Source organism: Sinocyclocheilus anshuiensis, unplaced genomic scaffold (genome assembly GCF_001515605.1).
Source record: "Sinocyclocheilus anshuiensis isolate Anshui unplaced genomic scaffold, SAMN03320099.WGS_v1.1 scaffold254, whole genome shotgun sequence".
NCBI lineage: Eukaryota > Metazoa > Chordata > Actinopteri > Cypriniformes > Cyprinidae > Sinocyclocheilus > Sinocyclocheilus anshuiensis.
Genome location: NW_015546022.1, coordinates 134,905 through 151,394, shown reverse-complemented (window position 1 = coordinate 151,394; position 16,490 = coordinate 134,905). Strand labels below are relative to the sequence as shown.

Genomic DNA, 16,490 nt, shown 5'->3' with positions numbered 1-16,490 from the left:
CCTCACAATGAACCTTGACATGAAAGAAAGAATTAATTAGATTATTTGATGTGTTAAGACAAAAAAAAATGAATGTCATCATTTACTCACTCTCAAGACTCTCTTCATGTTTATCAATCCAGTCAACCAAAGTCTTTAGTGGCAAGTGCATAAAAGTAATCCATATGATTTGAGAGGTTTAAGACACTTAATTGGTTCTCAAGCACATCTGAGATTCTGTTTACCATATTTGATGTGCTATGTATTTGGATGGCCAAAGTTTGTATCCGAGTAAAAGTCTAAAATAAATCTTATGGATTACTACTTTGTCTTTATACACTTTCTGAACTGGGATATTTTGTGTGCAGTTTCTGAATGCCCATGCATGTTCCAAAGCCTCTCTGCACTTCAGTCGCACATGTACCGCAAACACAGAAAGTCCGCAAAAATAACAGCAGGGGCTGGCGCAAAATGCGGCATCGGCATCTCGCAGCGGCACTTCCGGCGGCATCTCCAGGGACTTTCTTCGCTGGCCAATTACATAATTCGATGTAATACTTTTTTATTTTAAAAACTACATTTCAACAAAAGAACACTATATACCACAGGACTGTCAATTGTAAGCATTTATCATAAAGTTTGTTAATAAAGCTAGTTTATGTTTGATAGTCGCTGCATTTTCGCCTAGGCTGCTTTAGGGACCGTCTGCAAATTTACCTCACAGTACAAAACAAAGTCCAATAATTGTGTAAAAAAAGTGAGGCACTTTTTATTATGAATGGATGCGCTTTATTTCACTTCTTTTGGACTGATGCACTGCAACACCTGCTGACTGCCATTAAACAGCTTGGAAGATCAAAGACAATTTTTTATATAACTCCGATTCGTCTGAAAGAAGAAAGTCATATTCACCTAGGATGCCTTGAGGGGGAGTAATTCATGGGCTAATTTTCATTTTTGGGTGAACTAACCCTTTAACATGAATACATTATGAACAAACATAAGATACAGCAAAAATATCTTTTAAATAGACAAAATATTATAGAAAACAACAACAAACAACCTAACCTACCAATACAATAAACAAATCATTTTATGTTTTAATGTCATTTTACATTTAAACAATTTACATTTCAACATAATTTAAGCAGTTAAATTTACTTCAACATGAACGACGCTTGGACGTTGCAGGAGGCTCCCTGTAAGCAAAGGTCACATCACTGACCACAGTCAGATCTGTCTGTCTTCCTCATAATACATCCACACCTTGACCAGAACGACCTAACAAAATGAGATAATACAACATTAAAAGATTATATAAAAACAAAAAAAAAATCTTGTAGCAAAATAAATGCATAAAAAATCCGACAACATTCAATAAAATACGTAATAGATTGTTTGGAAATACCAGTCAATCTAACTGTACTCCTGCAGTTTTGCGCCTTCAGAAACAAATTGCGCTTCTCCACACTAAAGACATAAAGCAATGTCGTGAAAATTCTCCCGACTAACCTGAATTATGGCATTAAAATACTTGTTCTACTTTAATACCAATATTTTCACAACAGAAACATTGTGAACATACCTAATGACACAATGTTCGTCCTCTTCTTTAAGTTTCTTGACCTTAGATGCCATGATGAGTGTTCTGTCAATTTGCAACTGTGCCAAACTCTGCCTTCTCAACACTTCTAAACCCCATCAGCATTACAACTCCGACAAGACCAGACAGACTACTTGCATGAGAGACAGACATCAACACCTCAACAGTTCAAATAAAAGTATGGAAGGATATTCCGGACAATTTTCAAAAGGAATTGCAAATTGTATTCGCAATTGCGTTTTCCATATGTAGACGCATAAATTGTGATATAATCCAAACACAATTGCAAATCTTGTATTACCCAAACGCAAAGCGACTGCCAAATTTCAAATAAAAAAAGCAAAGTCCATTTGCAACTGTAACTGACTTTCCCATGTCTTAAGAGGTATGACCCTGTCATATTTAAATAGCAATATTAATTACTACGTCTGCCTTTTCACTTTCTCTGCGTCACGCATGCAACCTGCCAAAACTCAAATTGAATCGCAATCCCTTTTGCATTTGAATTTCCAATGCCTTACATGGAAACCTGTCAATCAGTGTCAGGGGCAGGACTAAACTGGGGGGCGTGTTTGTATTGGGAAGTGACGTCACGGGTACTTCCCAATACAGTGGGCAGGACAGAAAATATGATGAGCTGAAGATCGGGCCTTTTTAATGTACAGTAAGATTTAATCTGGTAATGGAGAAGTCAATTTCCAGCTGCTGTGAGAGGCGGCTACAGCTCTGGAACAATCAACATCAGTCAGGTCTCCATCATCGAGTGCTCCTTCATCTGCGATGAGAGGCACAAGAAGTGATATGAACTTCTGAAGACTCGAGGTGCTACCCGCTCAGAATCATTGGAGATAATCCTTGTCCTGATGAAGGATACTCGGCAGAATACTTGATCAACAGTACACTTGGCATAGGAGCTGGCATGATTTACATCAGACCTATTCAGAAAGATCTAAACTTAGAGGTAGATAAACTGCTTAATAAAGCATGGATAATGTCTGTTAAGATTTGTCATGTCTAATTGCTTTTTTATACTTGGAAAAGTTTTAAGAGGGAAAAACAGGACAAGGGCTATAAATATAGCCTGTTTGTACTGCCAAGAAAAAATTCTGTTGCTGAAATGAGACTGTCATATTTAAATAGCAATATTAATTACCACGTCTGCTTTTACACTCTCTCATGTAACCTGTCAAAACTCAAATGGAATCGCAATCCCTTCCCATTCCAGTTTCTCATCGAAATGCAGAAACATGTTGACCAATGTGAAATGTAAATGATTAATGTAAAACTTTCTAACTAAACAATGGAATGTTAAAAATATCAAAAGTATAATAAGTAAGAGTTTAAATTGATGAGTTCTAACTTGCGTATGTCTACAGTTCTTGTCATTAACTTTTTTCATGTGTGTGTGTGTGTGTGTGTGTTTTTAAGCAGGTTGGACAGGATACAGCAAAATGGTAGAGGGTGTTCCAGGCAAGAATCAAGTAGTGCTGGTAACACACAGGATATTCATAGAAGAGGCAGCAATGGTGACATTTCTAAAAGCAGTATATATATATATATATATATATATACACATACACACACACACACACACATATATATATATATATATAATATATATATATATATATATGCCCGACAATAAACTCAATTTTCCCTCAAGAGGGAGAATGTGCCTCCTTAACTTTGGAGAATGTGCTGGAGTTTGCATCTGGATCCTCTGCTATACCTTCCAATGGCTTTCTTCTTCAGCCCACAATTGAAATCCTTCCAGAAGAGTCTGATATTTCCGGAAGCAAACACATGCAACTGTGTTTTAAAATTGCCGGTCCACAAAGACTGACTCATTCAAAGCTCAAATATGAAATGCTCTTCTTTTGGCGCCAACGTTTGGTGTAGCTTAGACATCCACCTGTTTTATTGTGCACTATTATTGTTTTCTGGAAATGTTGAGTTTTCTTAATTCCACCAGGTTTATAGTGCACAGCTGAAAATGTGATGAATTTTAGCTTTTAAGTAGTAGTGTAGTAATGAGTTGACAGATGTGAGTAATGAATGTTGACAGATGTTTCAGTCATTTTATTGGTTTGTATTGTACCAATAAGTGGATTTTATCTGAAATCCTCACTACCAGTGACCACTTTCAGAAATAGTAGTTATGTCCTTTCTATCTACAAGTTATAAATGTTCATTACTGGTTCTCTTATCTGTATGAATCAAACATGATCCAGCATTTCTCAAAGAAAGTGTACCGTCTCAATGTAAACTGGTATTGTCTCAGGCAATGGTGCAGTTGTATTTGGCAGTGTTGTCAGTTCTGCTGCAGACGGGGCACGGGGTAGCTCCAGCTCAGGAATGTGAACTCTGTCTGTCACAGGTCTCTGAGGGCCTCTCAACCCTCTGCATTCATGATCTACCTGTAATTAAAGTGTTTATTAGATGCGAAAAAGTGATCCATTATTATTTCAGACTGGTTACATGTTTTGAAAGTTAAAGTTTTTAAAAAAGCTTTGTAAACAAGTAACTGTTCATATTGATTAAAAATTACCTGGCAAAAGTTTGTCCCGTTTCCATCTCTTGCTTTGCTCAACCACATCTGCAGAGGGGACTGATTTCTGGCTGACCTTAAGGAGTGGTTCTTCCATGCTGTCTGGAATTGTTGCAGATGTGACTGGATATGCGGCATGTAACATCTATGTAAAGCATAGAGGTCTGTCTCCTTGTCTGGATTAAGCCATCCCTCAGCTTCCAGAGGAAGGAAAGTGGTATAGAAGAGATCAAGGACATTTTCAAATACATCCCTCCACAGCCGCTCAATCCTAAAATAATAAAACAGCTAGGTCATTAGCAGGTCCGTGTCACTATTCACTTGTTCTTGCCATCCTTTCATACTAAAAACACTCACTGCAATATATATTCATTCTTTAGATTGCTATATGAAGAGGCCAGAAATGGTTGAGACTGAGACTATGACTACTGTAATAAAGAGGAAGATTAACACTGTTCAGTATGTAATTTTATTTGAATTCACCATGCCATCAATTACATACAATGCAATAAAGACAAACAGCTATTGTGTGAAAATAAAACTGCACAGGTGTTCCTTGATGGTCCTCCATTTTGTTCAAACTTAATGTGTGGCCTTAAGGTTAAATTATTTTAACTTGAATACATTAATAACACTGATCTTTGCTTTGGGATAGGGCTGTAATACAATTAATTAAATGTTAATATTTAATGAATAGTTCCAGGGCTGACAACTATTTACTCCAAGTATCAGAAAGTAACGCGGTAATGTGGACTCTGTGTTTACAGACAAGTAAACATTTTATTCATAATAATAATGGTAATTCCAGATGTCATTTTAAAACAACATACTTTTAATTGTATTGATTTGTGTAATTTATAATTAACAAGAAATGTTTTGTAAAGAAAAGATAATTAGGTTACTAATTATGATAAAAGGTTAATATAATACAAATATTTTGTCAAAGTAGTAAGTATGAACATGCAGAATCAACTATAGAGAAATGTACTTTCTGGATGTTCCATAGCATTAGACCTAACCTTTATCAGGAATTCAATGTGCATTTCTCTGAGTCGGTACTTGCCAAGTGTGGACACCTGCAGGATGAAGCGATGGGCGTGACAAAAGGTCTTAATAACTGGCTGAGAAAGTTGTCTGTCAGGGTCAGGACCAGATTAAGAATTCAGAGGCCCCTGGGCACAATTTCTTGTAAAGGGCCCCCGCCCCATCCTCCGTTATACAAGATCAGCACCTTGGGCAACAGTAGTTGTATTCATGTGTGCTTTATAAGTAAAAGAAACTGAAACAGAAACACCACATATTTGCAACAATGCTTTTCCTGGACCAGCAGCAACATTATCAAGACATTACCCTGCGTAGTGTAACTCAATGGCATATGCAAACACATACTGCCTCACCAATTCTATCAATCAGATTCTTCCATAATTCACACACAAGCACACACCTGTTAATGTTTAGGGGCTGCCTCTCTTTGTCGCTCTCCTCCTTTGTCACTATTTTCTCTACTCTCCTCCTCTAGTGAAATACTTCAACATTATGGGGCATTGGTAACATTTCATTTCACAGCATTTTTAAGCATCATAGGCATATTTATACTTCATTTTAATGGAATTTTTGGCTACAGTATGTTTTATATTTTTATTACATTTCTTAATGATTTAATTTTTGGTAGTGGCTATTTGCACTAAATGCCATAGATGCCATTTACACTAAGTGGAAATAGCAATGGGTTCTATTTACACAAAGTGAAAATAGCAGTATTTTTAGTGATATGCTATTTACACTAATTGCAAATAGGGATAGATTCTATTCACGCTATATAAAAATAGTATTTTCTTTGTGCTACGTGTAAATAGTAGATGCTACTTAGTGCAAATAGTGGCAGATATTTGCACCTCAGTATTGTAGTAATTAAATAATAACATATTGAGTGTAAATTATCATTTTTTATAAAATGATTAAATAGATGCCACCTTATTGGGACAATAAAGCTCTCAATACACCTACCCCTAAACCTACACAATTTACATTTCATAATTAAATACCTGTAAGGCACTTTATTTCCTTTTTTTTTTTTTTTCCTTCATTTTTATTGAAAATAAATGTCTTTAGAATCTGATATGTGATGGGAAAAAAGAAAAGAATGAGTTTGGCCAAACGTTGATTCGAACTCCGGTCGATCGAGTCAAAACACTGAGACGTGCGCTTTATGCCTGTGGAGGAAATTTTATTTTTATATGAAATATTATTAGTAGTAGTATTATTTGCTTCACTGTACTAAAGATTGTTCTTTAGACTGTCTCTGAGTGCTTCAGTTTGCTTGAGTTTTTGATGAGCTGAGAGATGACAGGGAATCTATTTAATGTGTGTGTGTGTGTGTGTGTGTGTGTGTGTTCAAGACAAGTGTGAGACATGAAATGCTATTTTATACCTAGCTTCTTAGAAGATGATTTGCATTAAATACTTAGAAACACATCTAGGGGACATAGTTGGATACCTTAAATGGGCACATATGTTGAATATGCATTATGATTGGATGAGATAGAAGCATCCTGGTTTGATTAGGATATAAATACTGAGTCAGAGTGTTATTCGGGGTCGCACTCTGCAGGCATGACTGTAATGACTGTATGACTGTCACCTTTTCTTGCAAGAAAATAAATCTTCAAAAGACTTGTCGCATACCCTTATTGAAATAGAAAACCGCCCTACACCACTAACCTGTTGGAAAACGTGCATCTTCAGTAATGTTGTCTATGCCGGTGTTACGAGATTTTAGTTTTTTGAGATTTTCTGTTTCAATGGGCAGAGCATACATGAATGTTCATGAGTTTCCCGGACGTGCGCGTGGAACTGAGAATTTTAGTTCAGGTTCCTTGTATCTTAGCGGGTTTAATGAAATATTTCAAAAAAGGTTGCGCAAACCTTGCCAGTTAACAGTGACATCATGAATGAGCATTTAGTGGAATCTCTACAAAAAGCTTCTGGCTAGTTGTCAAAAAAAAAAAAAAAATAAAGTATATATATATATATATATATTATGAATTGAGGCAAAAACCAGACAGATTTATTTCTATTACACAATGATTTAGGCGCGTTAAATGCCCAGCTTGTGCAGACTGAGAGCGGAGAATAATAAAGAGATATTAGAGACTCAAATAAAGGAATCCCAGAAATATTTGATTCCAGTTCAGACCAAATGACGCTTAAGTCTGATGAATTAATAAAAGGGTGGCAGATGGGTCCCTGGAGCACTGTGTGTGTGTGTGTGTGTGTGTGTGTGTGTGTGTGCACGCCTCACCAAGACCCTTAAAAAAGATCGCTACAGTTGCTTGAGATTAGAAAAAGGCAAGGTGTGTACCATGAGGCATAACTGCATGAATAAAATCTGAATGTCTCTGTGCTTACAGCTTAAGGGTCATTATCATCTCTATGAGCAGCATCAGCTTCATGCCAGACTAGGCTTTATGTTGTCATCTGAACACTTTTAATCTCACAAGGGGAAAACAATGGTTTTGAGAGCCAATTAAGTGCGTTTGGAAAAAATGATTAAACTTTGATTTATGAAGCAATGTCAAGAGATCGTCCCCTATCAAGTCACTTGCATTTGATGGTTATTATGAGAGCTGTTCTGAATGTAATCGGTGCATTTGCCAGCTCTTACTGTCTGCCCCAGTAGCTTCACCATGTTTTTACTCCAGTGTGTAACTCCTTCCACATGCACAGCATTCAGCTTGTTGAGGAGAGCTAAATTCGTTTTTTGTTTTTTTATTCAAAATTATGTTTTGGATGAAAAAAAGACAATAGATTTGAGTTGAAAAAAGGGACCACAGCCATATCTAAAGCTATCAGTGTGGGTTTATTTGACTTGGTTAACTCACAAAACACTTAACCTGAAATGATATGATCAGTAAGTCATGGTAACTTATGGTTTTACATTACTTTAACTCATCATGTTGAGCAACTACATATATATGAATATGAAATTCAACTTGATTTTTTAAATCCATCCATCCATCCATCCATCTTTCTTGCTTGCGAAATTCTTTTTTTTTTTCTTCTAGTTTTAATACAATACTTTGATTTAATACAAATTTATTTTCAAATATGGTGATAATCAAATGAATGTATAAAACTTTAACAATTTAATTAATCTTTTAAAATGTAATCAAATTAAATTTGAACAGTTCCCTTTCATTTTTTGGCTGTACAACAGAGGTTTACTGTTTACATTAAGAGTGATATTGTGTGATATTCCTTAGTTATGATAAAATGTTAACATGTTTAAAACTTCATTATTATTATTACTTACTACTACTACTTTAAGAAGTGCATTGTACTGTTCAATAGTAATATATTTCTGTTATAATTTCTTCAAGTTAAACCAAACTTTAATTTTGGTTGGAGTGTGAGAGTAGTGAAGATCTTTTGAGTAATTTTTTTCCCTTCATTGGTTGCCAGTACATTTCCAAATAGAATTTAAGCTTCTATTGTTTGTTTTTAAATCATTAAATGGTTTGGCACCTCCTTACCTTGCTGACCTTCTTGAACGGCACACATCTACTAGATCTCTTAGGTCCTCTGATCAGCTGCTTCTAATTGTTCCTAGGTCTAGATTAAAACTTAGGAGTGACCGGGCTTTTTTTTCGGTAATTGCACCTAGACTGTGGAATCTCTTACCCCTGCATGTTAGAGCAGCTCCAACTATAGTTAGTTTTAAAATTCGGTTAAAATCTCAGGCTTTTAAGTCTACTGCGTATTGAGGGATGTTATTGAACTTTATGTGTTTACTTTTCATTTATCTATGTAAATGTTTTCCGTTATACACGTTATACAAGATCAGCACCTTGGGCAACAGTAGTTGTATTCATGTGTGCTTTATAAGTAGAAACAGAAAAAACAGAAACACCACATATTTGCAACAATGCTTTTCCTGGACCAGCAGCAACATTATCAAGACATTACCCTGCGTAGTGTAACTCAATGGCATATGCAAACACATACTGCCTCACCAATTCTATCAATCAGATTCTTCCATAATTCACACACAAGCACACACCTGTTAATGTTTAGGGGCTGCCTCTCTTTGTCGCTCTCCTCCTTTGTCACTATTTTCTCTAATCTTGAAAATAAATGTCTTTAGAATCTGATATGTGATGGGAAAAAAGAAAAGAATGAGTTTGGCTAAAGGTTGATTCGAACTCCGGTCGATCGAGTCAAAACACTGAGACGTGCGCTTTATGCCTGTGGAGGAAATTTTATTTTTATATGAAATATTATTAGTAGTAGTATTATTTGCTTCACTGTACTAAAGATTGTTCTTTAGACTGTCTCTGAGTGCTTCAGTTTGCTTGAGTTTTTGATGAGCTGAGAGATGACAGGGAATCTATTTAATGTGTGTGTGTGTGTGTGTGTGTGTGTGTGTTCAAGACAAGTGTGAGACATGAAATGCTATTTTATACCTAGCTTCTTAGAAGATGATTTGCATTAAATACTTAGAAACACATCTAGGGGACATAGTTGGATACCTTAAATGGGCACATATGTTGAATATGCATTATGATTGGATGAGATAGAAGCATCCTGGTTTGATTAGGATATAAATACTGAGTCAGAGTGTTATTCGGGGTCGCACTCTGCAGGCATGACTGTAATGACTGTATGACTGTCACCTTTTCTTGCAAGAAAATAAATCTTCAAAAGACTTGTCGCATACCCTTATTGAAATAGAAAACCGCCCTACACCACTAACCTGTTGGAAAACGTGCATCTTCAGTAATGTTGTCTATGCCGGTGTTACGAGATTTTAGTTTTTTGAGATTTTCTGTTTCAATGGGCAGAGCATACATGAATGTTCATGAGTTTCCCGGACGTGCGCGTGGAACTGAGAATTTTAGTTCAGGTTCCTTGTATCTTAGCGGGTTTAATGAAATATTTCAAAAAAGGTTGCGCAAACCTTGCCAGTTAACAGTGACATCATGAATGAGCATTTAGTGGAATCTCTACAAAAAGCTTCTGGCTAGTTGTCAAAAAAAAAAAAAAAATAAAGTATATATATATATATATATATATATTATGCATTGAGGCAAAAACCGTCAAATTTGTCAGGTAAAGAGAACCTTACTGGATCAGGCCTGGTTGGAGGGAGGGATTAGATGTAGCATGTGAGATGTTCATTAGCAGCTTGTAGAGTGAAAAGTTGGTATTGAAAATCCTTAATCACCTCATTTTGATAGGCAGCCTGCAATTGTGATAATTTCACAACGTGGTGATAGGATAGGAACTGGATAGGAACAGGAAGTGAGTTAAGAGGAACCAGCAGTAGTCAGTACTCAGGGGATGGCTCCCTCTGGTGGTTGGAGGAATGGATAGTGGGTGCAGATGTTATAACATGTTTACAAGCTGCTTTAAAAATGCACATTTAAAATGTTGAAGAAGTCAGTTAAATTTTTTATAATAACTTGATACAAAGGATAAAACTGGTGTAAATTGGATTCCCACAATGACCAAAAACTGGTTGTGTGTTTGGCAGACCTCAGATTTACACAGTACCTGAAATGACCCCACAAGTAGCCATTGTGTCATGCTTATAAGTTTTGTAGTGAAATATTTTTAATCTGAAGTGATAATTTAAAAATATATATACATTTTAGTATTTGTCTTTTCTTTTTTTTTTTTTAGGTCTGTAGGATCATAAGAAAGGGCGGTTCTTATTATGTAGCAATATATAGCAGTAATTCTGACAGGTGACCCCCCCCCTTTTATTTTTAAATAGGACATTTAAATAAACAAATAATAAAATAGGATATTGTGTTCTTATTATTAATTTAACTCTTAAATGCATACCTCAGGTCTTTAGTGACCCGGGACATCATGCTCTACCCTCTCCCTCATTCATTTTTTAAAGTTAAACATCAACTTTCTTAGTATTCCTCTATCTATTAATTATAAACAATATAAGAAGAAAAAAATAGTAAAATATAAAAGAATGCCCGTTTTCTGATACATTTTTTTGTAGAAAGTGTATAGGGTCGCTAGAGACCCGAAGTATGTAAATGAGTAAGTATTTTTTCCTGCGCAACTATATTTACATATCTGATGGCTCAATAAGTGCAATGCATTTTTTCCCTCAAGGTGGCACTGTTTGATACACAATGATGACGTGACGTTTCACTCATAACGCAGGCATAAAACAAACGAATATCATCAGCAAAAATTGAACTGATTTGAATGGCTTTACTGCAGAGCAATTACTATACGCAATGAAATATAAATGTCACTGTCATTTGATGCTGGATGTGGTGAATAAGCTGCCAGTGATCAAAATATTGAATATGAAGTCATTGAAAACGATAGTTTTGAGAATATGGTTGAGATCGTGAATATGATGGTAAAATCATCTGCTCAAATTCAACCCTTTTAAGTTTCAAAAGGTAACAACATATGCTTTATTTTTTTCTTCTGTAATTGTTCTTAAAATATCAAGAGAGTTTTTTGCTATTGCAGAAGTTAGAGGTCCATCCGTGCTGGATATATAGGTCCGGGTCGCTAAAGACCAGAATATGTAATAATGATTGGCGAAACATTCATGCATTTAAGGGTTAAATATGAATTTATTCTTATTATTACAGGCATATGACATTATATTTACAGCAGACAATCATGTGACTGACCACATGAGCAGCACATTCCCAGGTTCGTAGGATCACAAAATCACTCCTTCACCATGAATATATCGGCATCCAAATGTTGATCATTTATCACTGAAGTGCTATGCAAATGTATTTTTACAGACATCCACATGAGAAACAATTACTGTCCAAGTAGGGTTTTTACTATATTTTGTGGTGTGATGTGGTTTGTGTTCTCTATTTTCCTGTTTGGTTCCTTTGACTCTTTGGCAGGAAGCTGATCACAGAAGCTGAGAAACATTTTCCAGAGAACTAATTAACTGTGTTAGTGACTACAACACATATCATACTTTAATTGAAGGTGTATGTGTTTCTTTTTTTAATGTGTGCAATTTAAGCCTGTTATGATTTTGATTGTTTGTTTCTACCTTGTATGGAAGCTGTAGGAAGGTGCGTGCCATTTTCACTGTATTTCACCATTTTCTCCTGTTTTGTTGGCACTTATGGAGTTAGAGTACTGTCCTGTTTTTAATTGGGTTTTGCTTGAGCGATTTAGTTAAAAGTTCTGCCTGAGGAGTAATATATTGTTTTTCATGGTGAAGCCAATGCCTCGTATTTAAGATCATCATTCATGTAGAACAAGTGCCTAAATTATTATCAATAAGCAGTAATGATGAGTTTATTAAAGGAAAACTAGTGAATGATCTTAGTTAATTGTAGAACATGGTCATGCAAAAGGCATTTTTATGTCCTTCATAAACACTAATAAACAGTCCATATGCTAGTAATATGCATGCTAATAAGCAACGAGTTAATAGGGAATATGTGTACCTTAACATAGCATTACATACTTTGTTTACATACTTTATTTTTTAACTTTGCAAACACTGAGCAGTTATCAAGTGACACAGAACATGCATAATAGTTTCATGAATAAGGATGTTTAAACATTAAAAAATTATCATCTGGAGCTGTTGTGCAAGGTTTGACAGAAGAGAACTGTTGCAAAACTGAACTTAACTGCATTATATTGCGTCTGAATTTTAAATAATCAGATACTTCACATTTACCATGTGTTCCATTTTGTGTTTGTTCTTTTTTTCCACAGGTACCATGTGCCATTGGGAATTGTTCCTCCTTTCCCCCGTTGTTTCTAAATAAACCTACTTATTGAATATATATGACAAAACAGCATTATGATCAGTTGTATCATACATAATTCAATATAACATATCAGGTTTGGATGTATGATTTTCTGTTTTGTTTTGTTTTTTCATTTAACAAGCTGTTATAATACATACATGTTGTACAATCTTTTAAAAATTATTTTTAAAGTATAAAAGTACTTTTAAGTACCATAAAAAATGCATGCAGAGCCAACCACAAAACCAAATGTTTTAGTTTATAGTTATAGTAACTGTAGATAAAGAGTTAAAGTTTTAATTAAATACATTACAGAGTTTATTCTTTACCTGATTAAACAGGACTCTAGGATCATAAGATGCTTGATTTTTTCTTGTTTCAGATTTGTATGCTTTCCAATCCTCTGGAAGCACTCCTCCTGTGGAAACCTTACTGATGATCTCTGCATTCTTCCTGACTTCCATTAAAGACTGAATGCGATCTCGAAATCCTGGCTTGGCCTCTTGTTTCTCAGACTCAATCATCAGATCAATGTAGTCAGGGGTGGAAAGAGGATTGGGCTTGAGAGCAATTTCCTGCAGCCGCTCCAAGGACTTTTGAGATTTTTCAATTAGACCGGTCACAATATCCTGGACAACCATAAGCTCCTTTTCAAGCTCTTCAAAGATCTTTTCCTTTGACATGACCTGTCCATGTGCAGCCTCAAATCGCTTCTTTAAATCCTGATAGGTTCCCTTTCTCTTTTCTTTGACATAATCCCATTTGTATTTCTGATTAGAGTGCACATTCCAAGCACACTTTCCTGCACAGACCTGACACTTTCCGTCTTTCATGGCACAGCAGTAATATTTATCACTGTCATTTGCATAAACACATGCATCATGACATGTGTAGTGACAAATCTGGCAGTTGGTCAAAAAGTAGCCTGTTTTGTTTTCAATCTGTTTTGGGTCATTTATTTCAAATTCGTATTCAAAATCCTTGTTTGCATCCATTTCAGCCTTGTGCTGCTCCAAAGCAGCTCTTGTCTTCTTGATTTCATCCAGTTTTGTCAGACCAGCATTTATTTGGGGCTGGAGGCCTTCCACAAGCACTTCTAGCTGTTGCCGCTCTTTTAGGACCTCCTGTGTTAGATACAAGCTCTTGGTTTCCATATCATTAAGGGATTTGAAGAATCTTCTCATGCTAGAAATTCCCAACTTCCAGAACATTTGATCGAAGTTTTCAAAGTCAGACTCCTCATCCTCTGCAGTTTTATTATTGGAAGCAAACACAGCAGAGTTGTTGAACTTGAAGTGAAGTGGTTCTTTAGACTCATTGGTAGAACAAGGCACCTCAGACACTTTGATGGCCTCGAGAACTGGAGGTCTTTTCCCATCTGCAAAGGTGACCATCATAAGGATGTTTTCAGCAATATCCTTCCCGAATATGGAAAGAATGGAGTCAAAGATGTATTTCTGTGTGTGTGTCAGACGAGCAAATGAAGCCTGTACTACAAAACACACGGCATCAATGCAGTCGATTCCTCCATGGGCAGAAAAAAACTCCTGAATCTGTGTTGTGATTTTCTGGTCATGTGAAATTCCTCTGGTATCACCGAAGCCTGGTGTATCCACAATGGTCAGAGAATATGGGACCCGGAAACCATCCATGTGATTAATCTGATATGCTGTGATCTGTGATGTCTGACTTTCAGCCTGGGATTTCTGCTTCCCTTCGTCTATAAGCACAAACCGGAAGTCGTCTTCCCATTCCACTCCCAGAATGTAGTTGATCATGCTGTTAATTAGAGTTGTTTTTCCTGCACCTGTGGCTCCGATCATCATAATGGTCTTGTTCGGTTTTGTGGTGTTTTTTCCAAATGTGCTTCTTCTGCAGAATCCATCACTGTTCTGCCATGTTTCATCCAGCTGGAGTTTAAATATTGGTAGATTTTCATTGCTTCCATCTTCTATTTTTCCACTCAGCTTGTTCTTTATAATTTGTGCAACACTTGAGTCCCTTTCATTGCTGTGCTCTTTTTCCATGATTTTGCTGCTTCTGTTTTCTCTTGATGTTTTTGAAATGTTGTTAACAGTAGACTGGCAGAGTCTAAATGTCTTTTTCTGACCTCTTTCCACCTCTGCTGGAAAAGCAAATAATTGTTTGTACTTCCATTTATAAATACAGCATAGAAAAGAGGCGAGTACAACCCTGTGCAATATCACTAAAATACACTTAATTAATCATTAAGTATTCATTCACACTTTGTAAGGCTGTACAGTACCTATACAAAACTTTTTTTTTTTGTAAATATTAGGTTACTACGTGTTGCCTGAATATATTTAGCAGCTTGATAAAACTTTAAAATTGTAGTTTTTAAATTCAATCTAAAATATTTAAACATATTTAATGCATTATACCACACCTAGCACATTTACTTTTTCGTTACCTGCGCGCGAGTGAACCGTCCGTGGGAGTGCCGGAGCGGTTATTTATTTGTATGGTAACTAATTAATTCAACTAACAAAGCGATTACACATATGAACACTTAAAAAATATACTCTGCAGTGTCACTTGCAGCTTTTCCCGAAGCATTGGGAACTTTTAGTAACTCCCCACTCTCCAACTTCTCCCTGATGCTCTGCATGGTCAACTGTCACCTGTATAGCCTACTAATGAGTGCGTGTATGAGTTGCGTATTGCGTAGATGATGTATAGGCTAATATTTATAATATAATCAATATAACAATATTTCATACTGTAGCCTATGTGTGCTCTGCGCGTATATGGACACAAGAGTAAGGAGAGAAGCTAAATGAGCCCGAGTCCGACCCGAGCCCAATCTTAAAAAATAAATAAAAATGGCCCGAGCCCGGCCCGAATGGACTCAGCGTGTCAGGACTCGACGGGCTTGCTTCCCTATACTTTATCTGTTTAATGTTTATTGCTATCCTCGAGGACTACTTTACAATAAACACAGACCATTGCATGCAATTATTTCTTTTGGGATCAAAACCTTTTTCTTTTTGTTCTTTAAATTTTGGAGGAACATTTTCTGAGTGTCCTTACCACTACAGGGAAACTCTGGCAAACATCACTGTAGGGATTTCTTAATACCACAAACCACAGGACTGTGATATGCCACTGAATCGACTCATCATGAGGCTTCAAATTAATTCAATCAGGAGACAACAAAGCTTTCTTTGTCTCAGGACTGGAAAGTTCGTTCACAACATATAGAAACCACGATGTCTTGTGACCATCAATGAATGAACTATTACATCCAACAGGAAAAGGACAGTAATTTAATCACACCCTCAGGCTTGCAAAACAACAGACCTAAGGAACAGTGATAACGTGATTCAATCTATACAGCGTGACGCCACATGACCCATTGAACATCTGCTTCCTGCCCTGTCTGAAACTCTTACAAATTTCTCTATTAACAGAGGAAACGCAGACTTACACAGACAATTCATAAGACAATCATTGAAAATTATTTAAAGTATCGGGGCAATATATTCACAAATAATATGTTTATGTCTGATGATGTGAGATGTGTTTCCTGTAATCTAATCGGTGCTAACCAATGTTGCCTTATAAC

At 36.1% G+C, this 16,490-nt stretch overlaps 1 protein-coding gene across 1 annotated transcript; it reads right to left on the bottom strand.

The window, feature by feature from the left end:
* Positions 1–13,200: 13,200 nt before the first annotated feature.
* On the bottom strand, positions 13,201–15,533 carry LOC107698608 (uncharacterized). Its single transcript, XM_016499661.1, has 2 exons — positions 15,461–15,533; positions 13,201–15,029 (listed from the first exon to the last, which is right to left on the bottom strand). The coding sequence occupies exons 1-2, from the start codon at positions 15,531–15,533 to the stop codon at positions 13,201–13,203; spliced, it is 1,902 nt and encodes a 633-aa protein (XP_016355147.1).
* Positions 15,534–16,490: the final 957 nt, after the last annotated feature.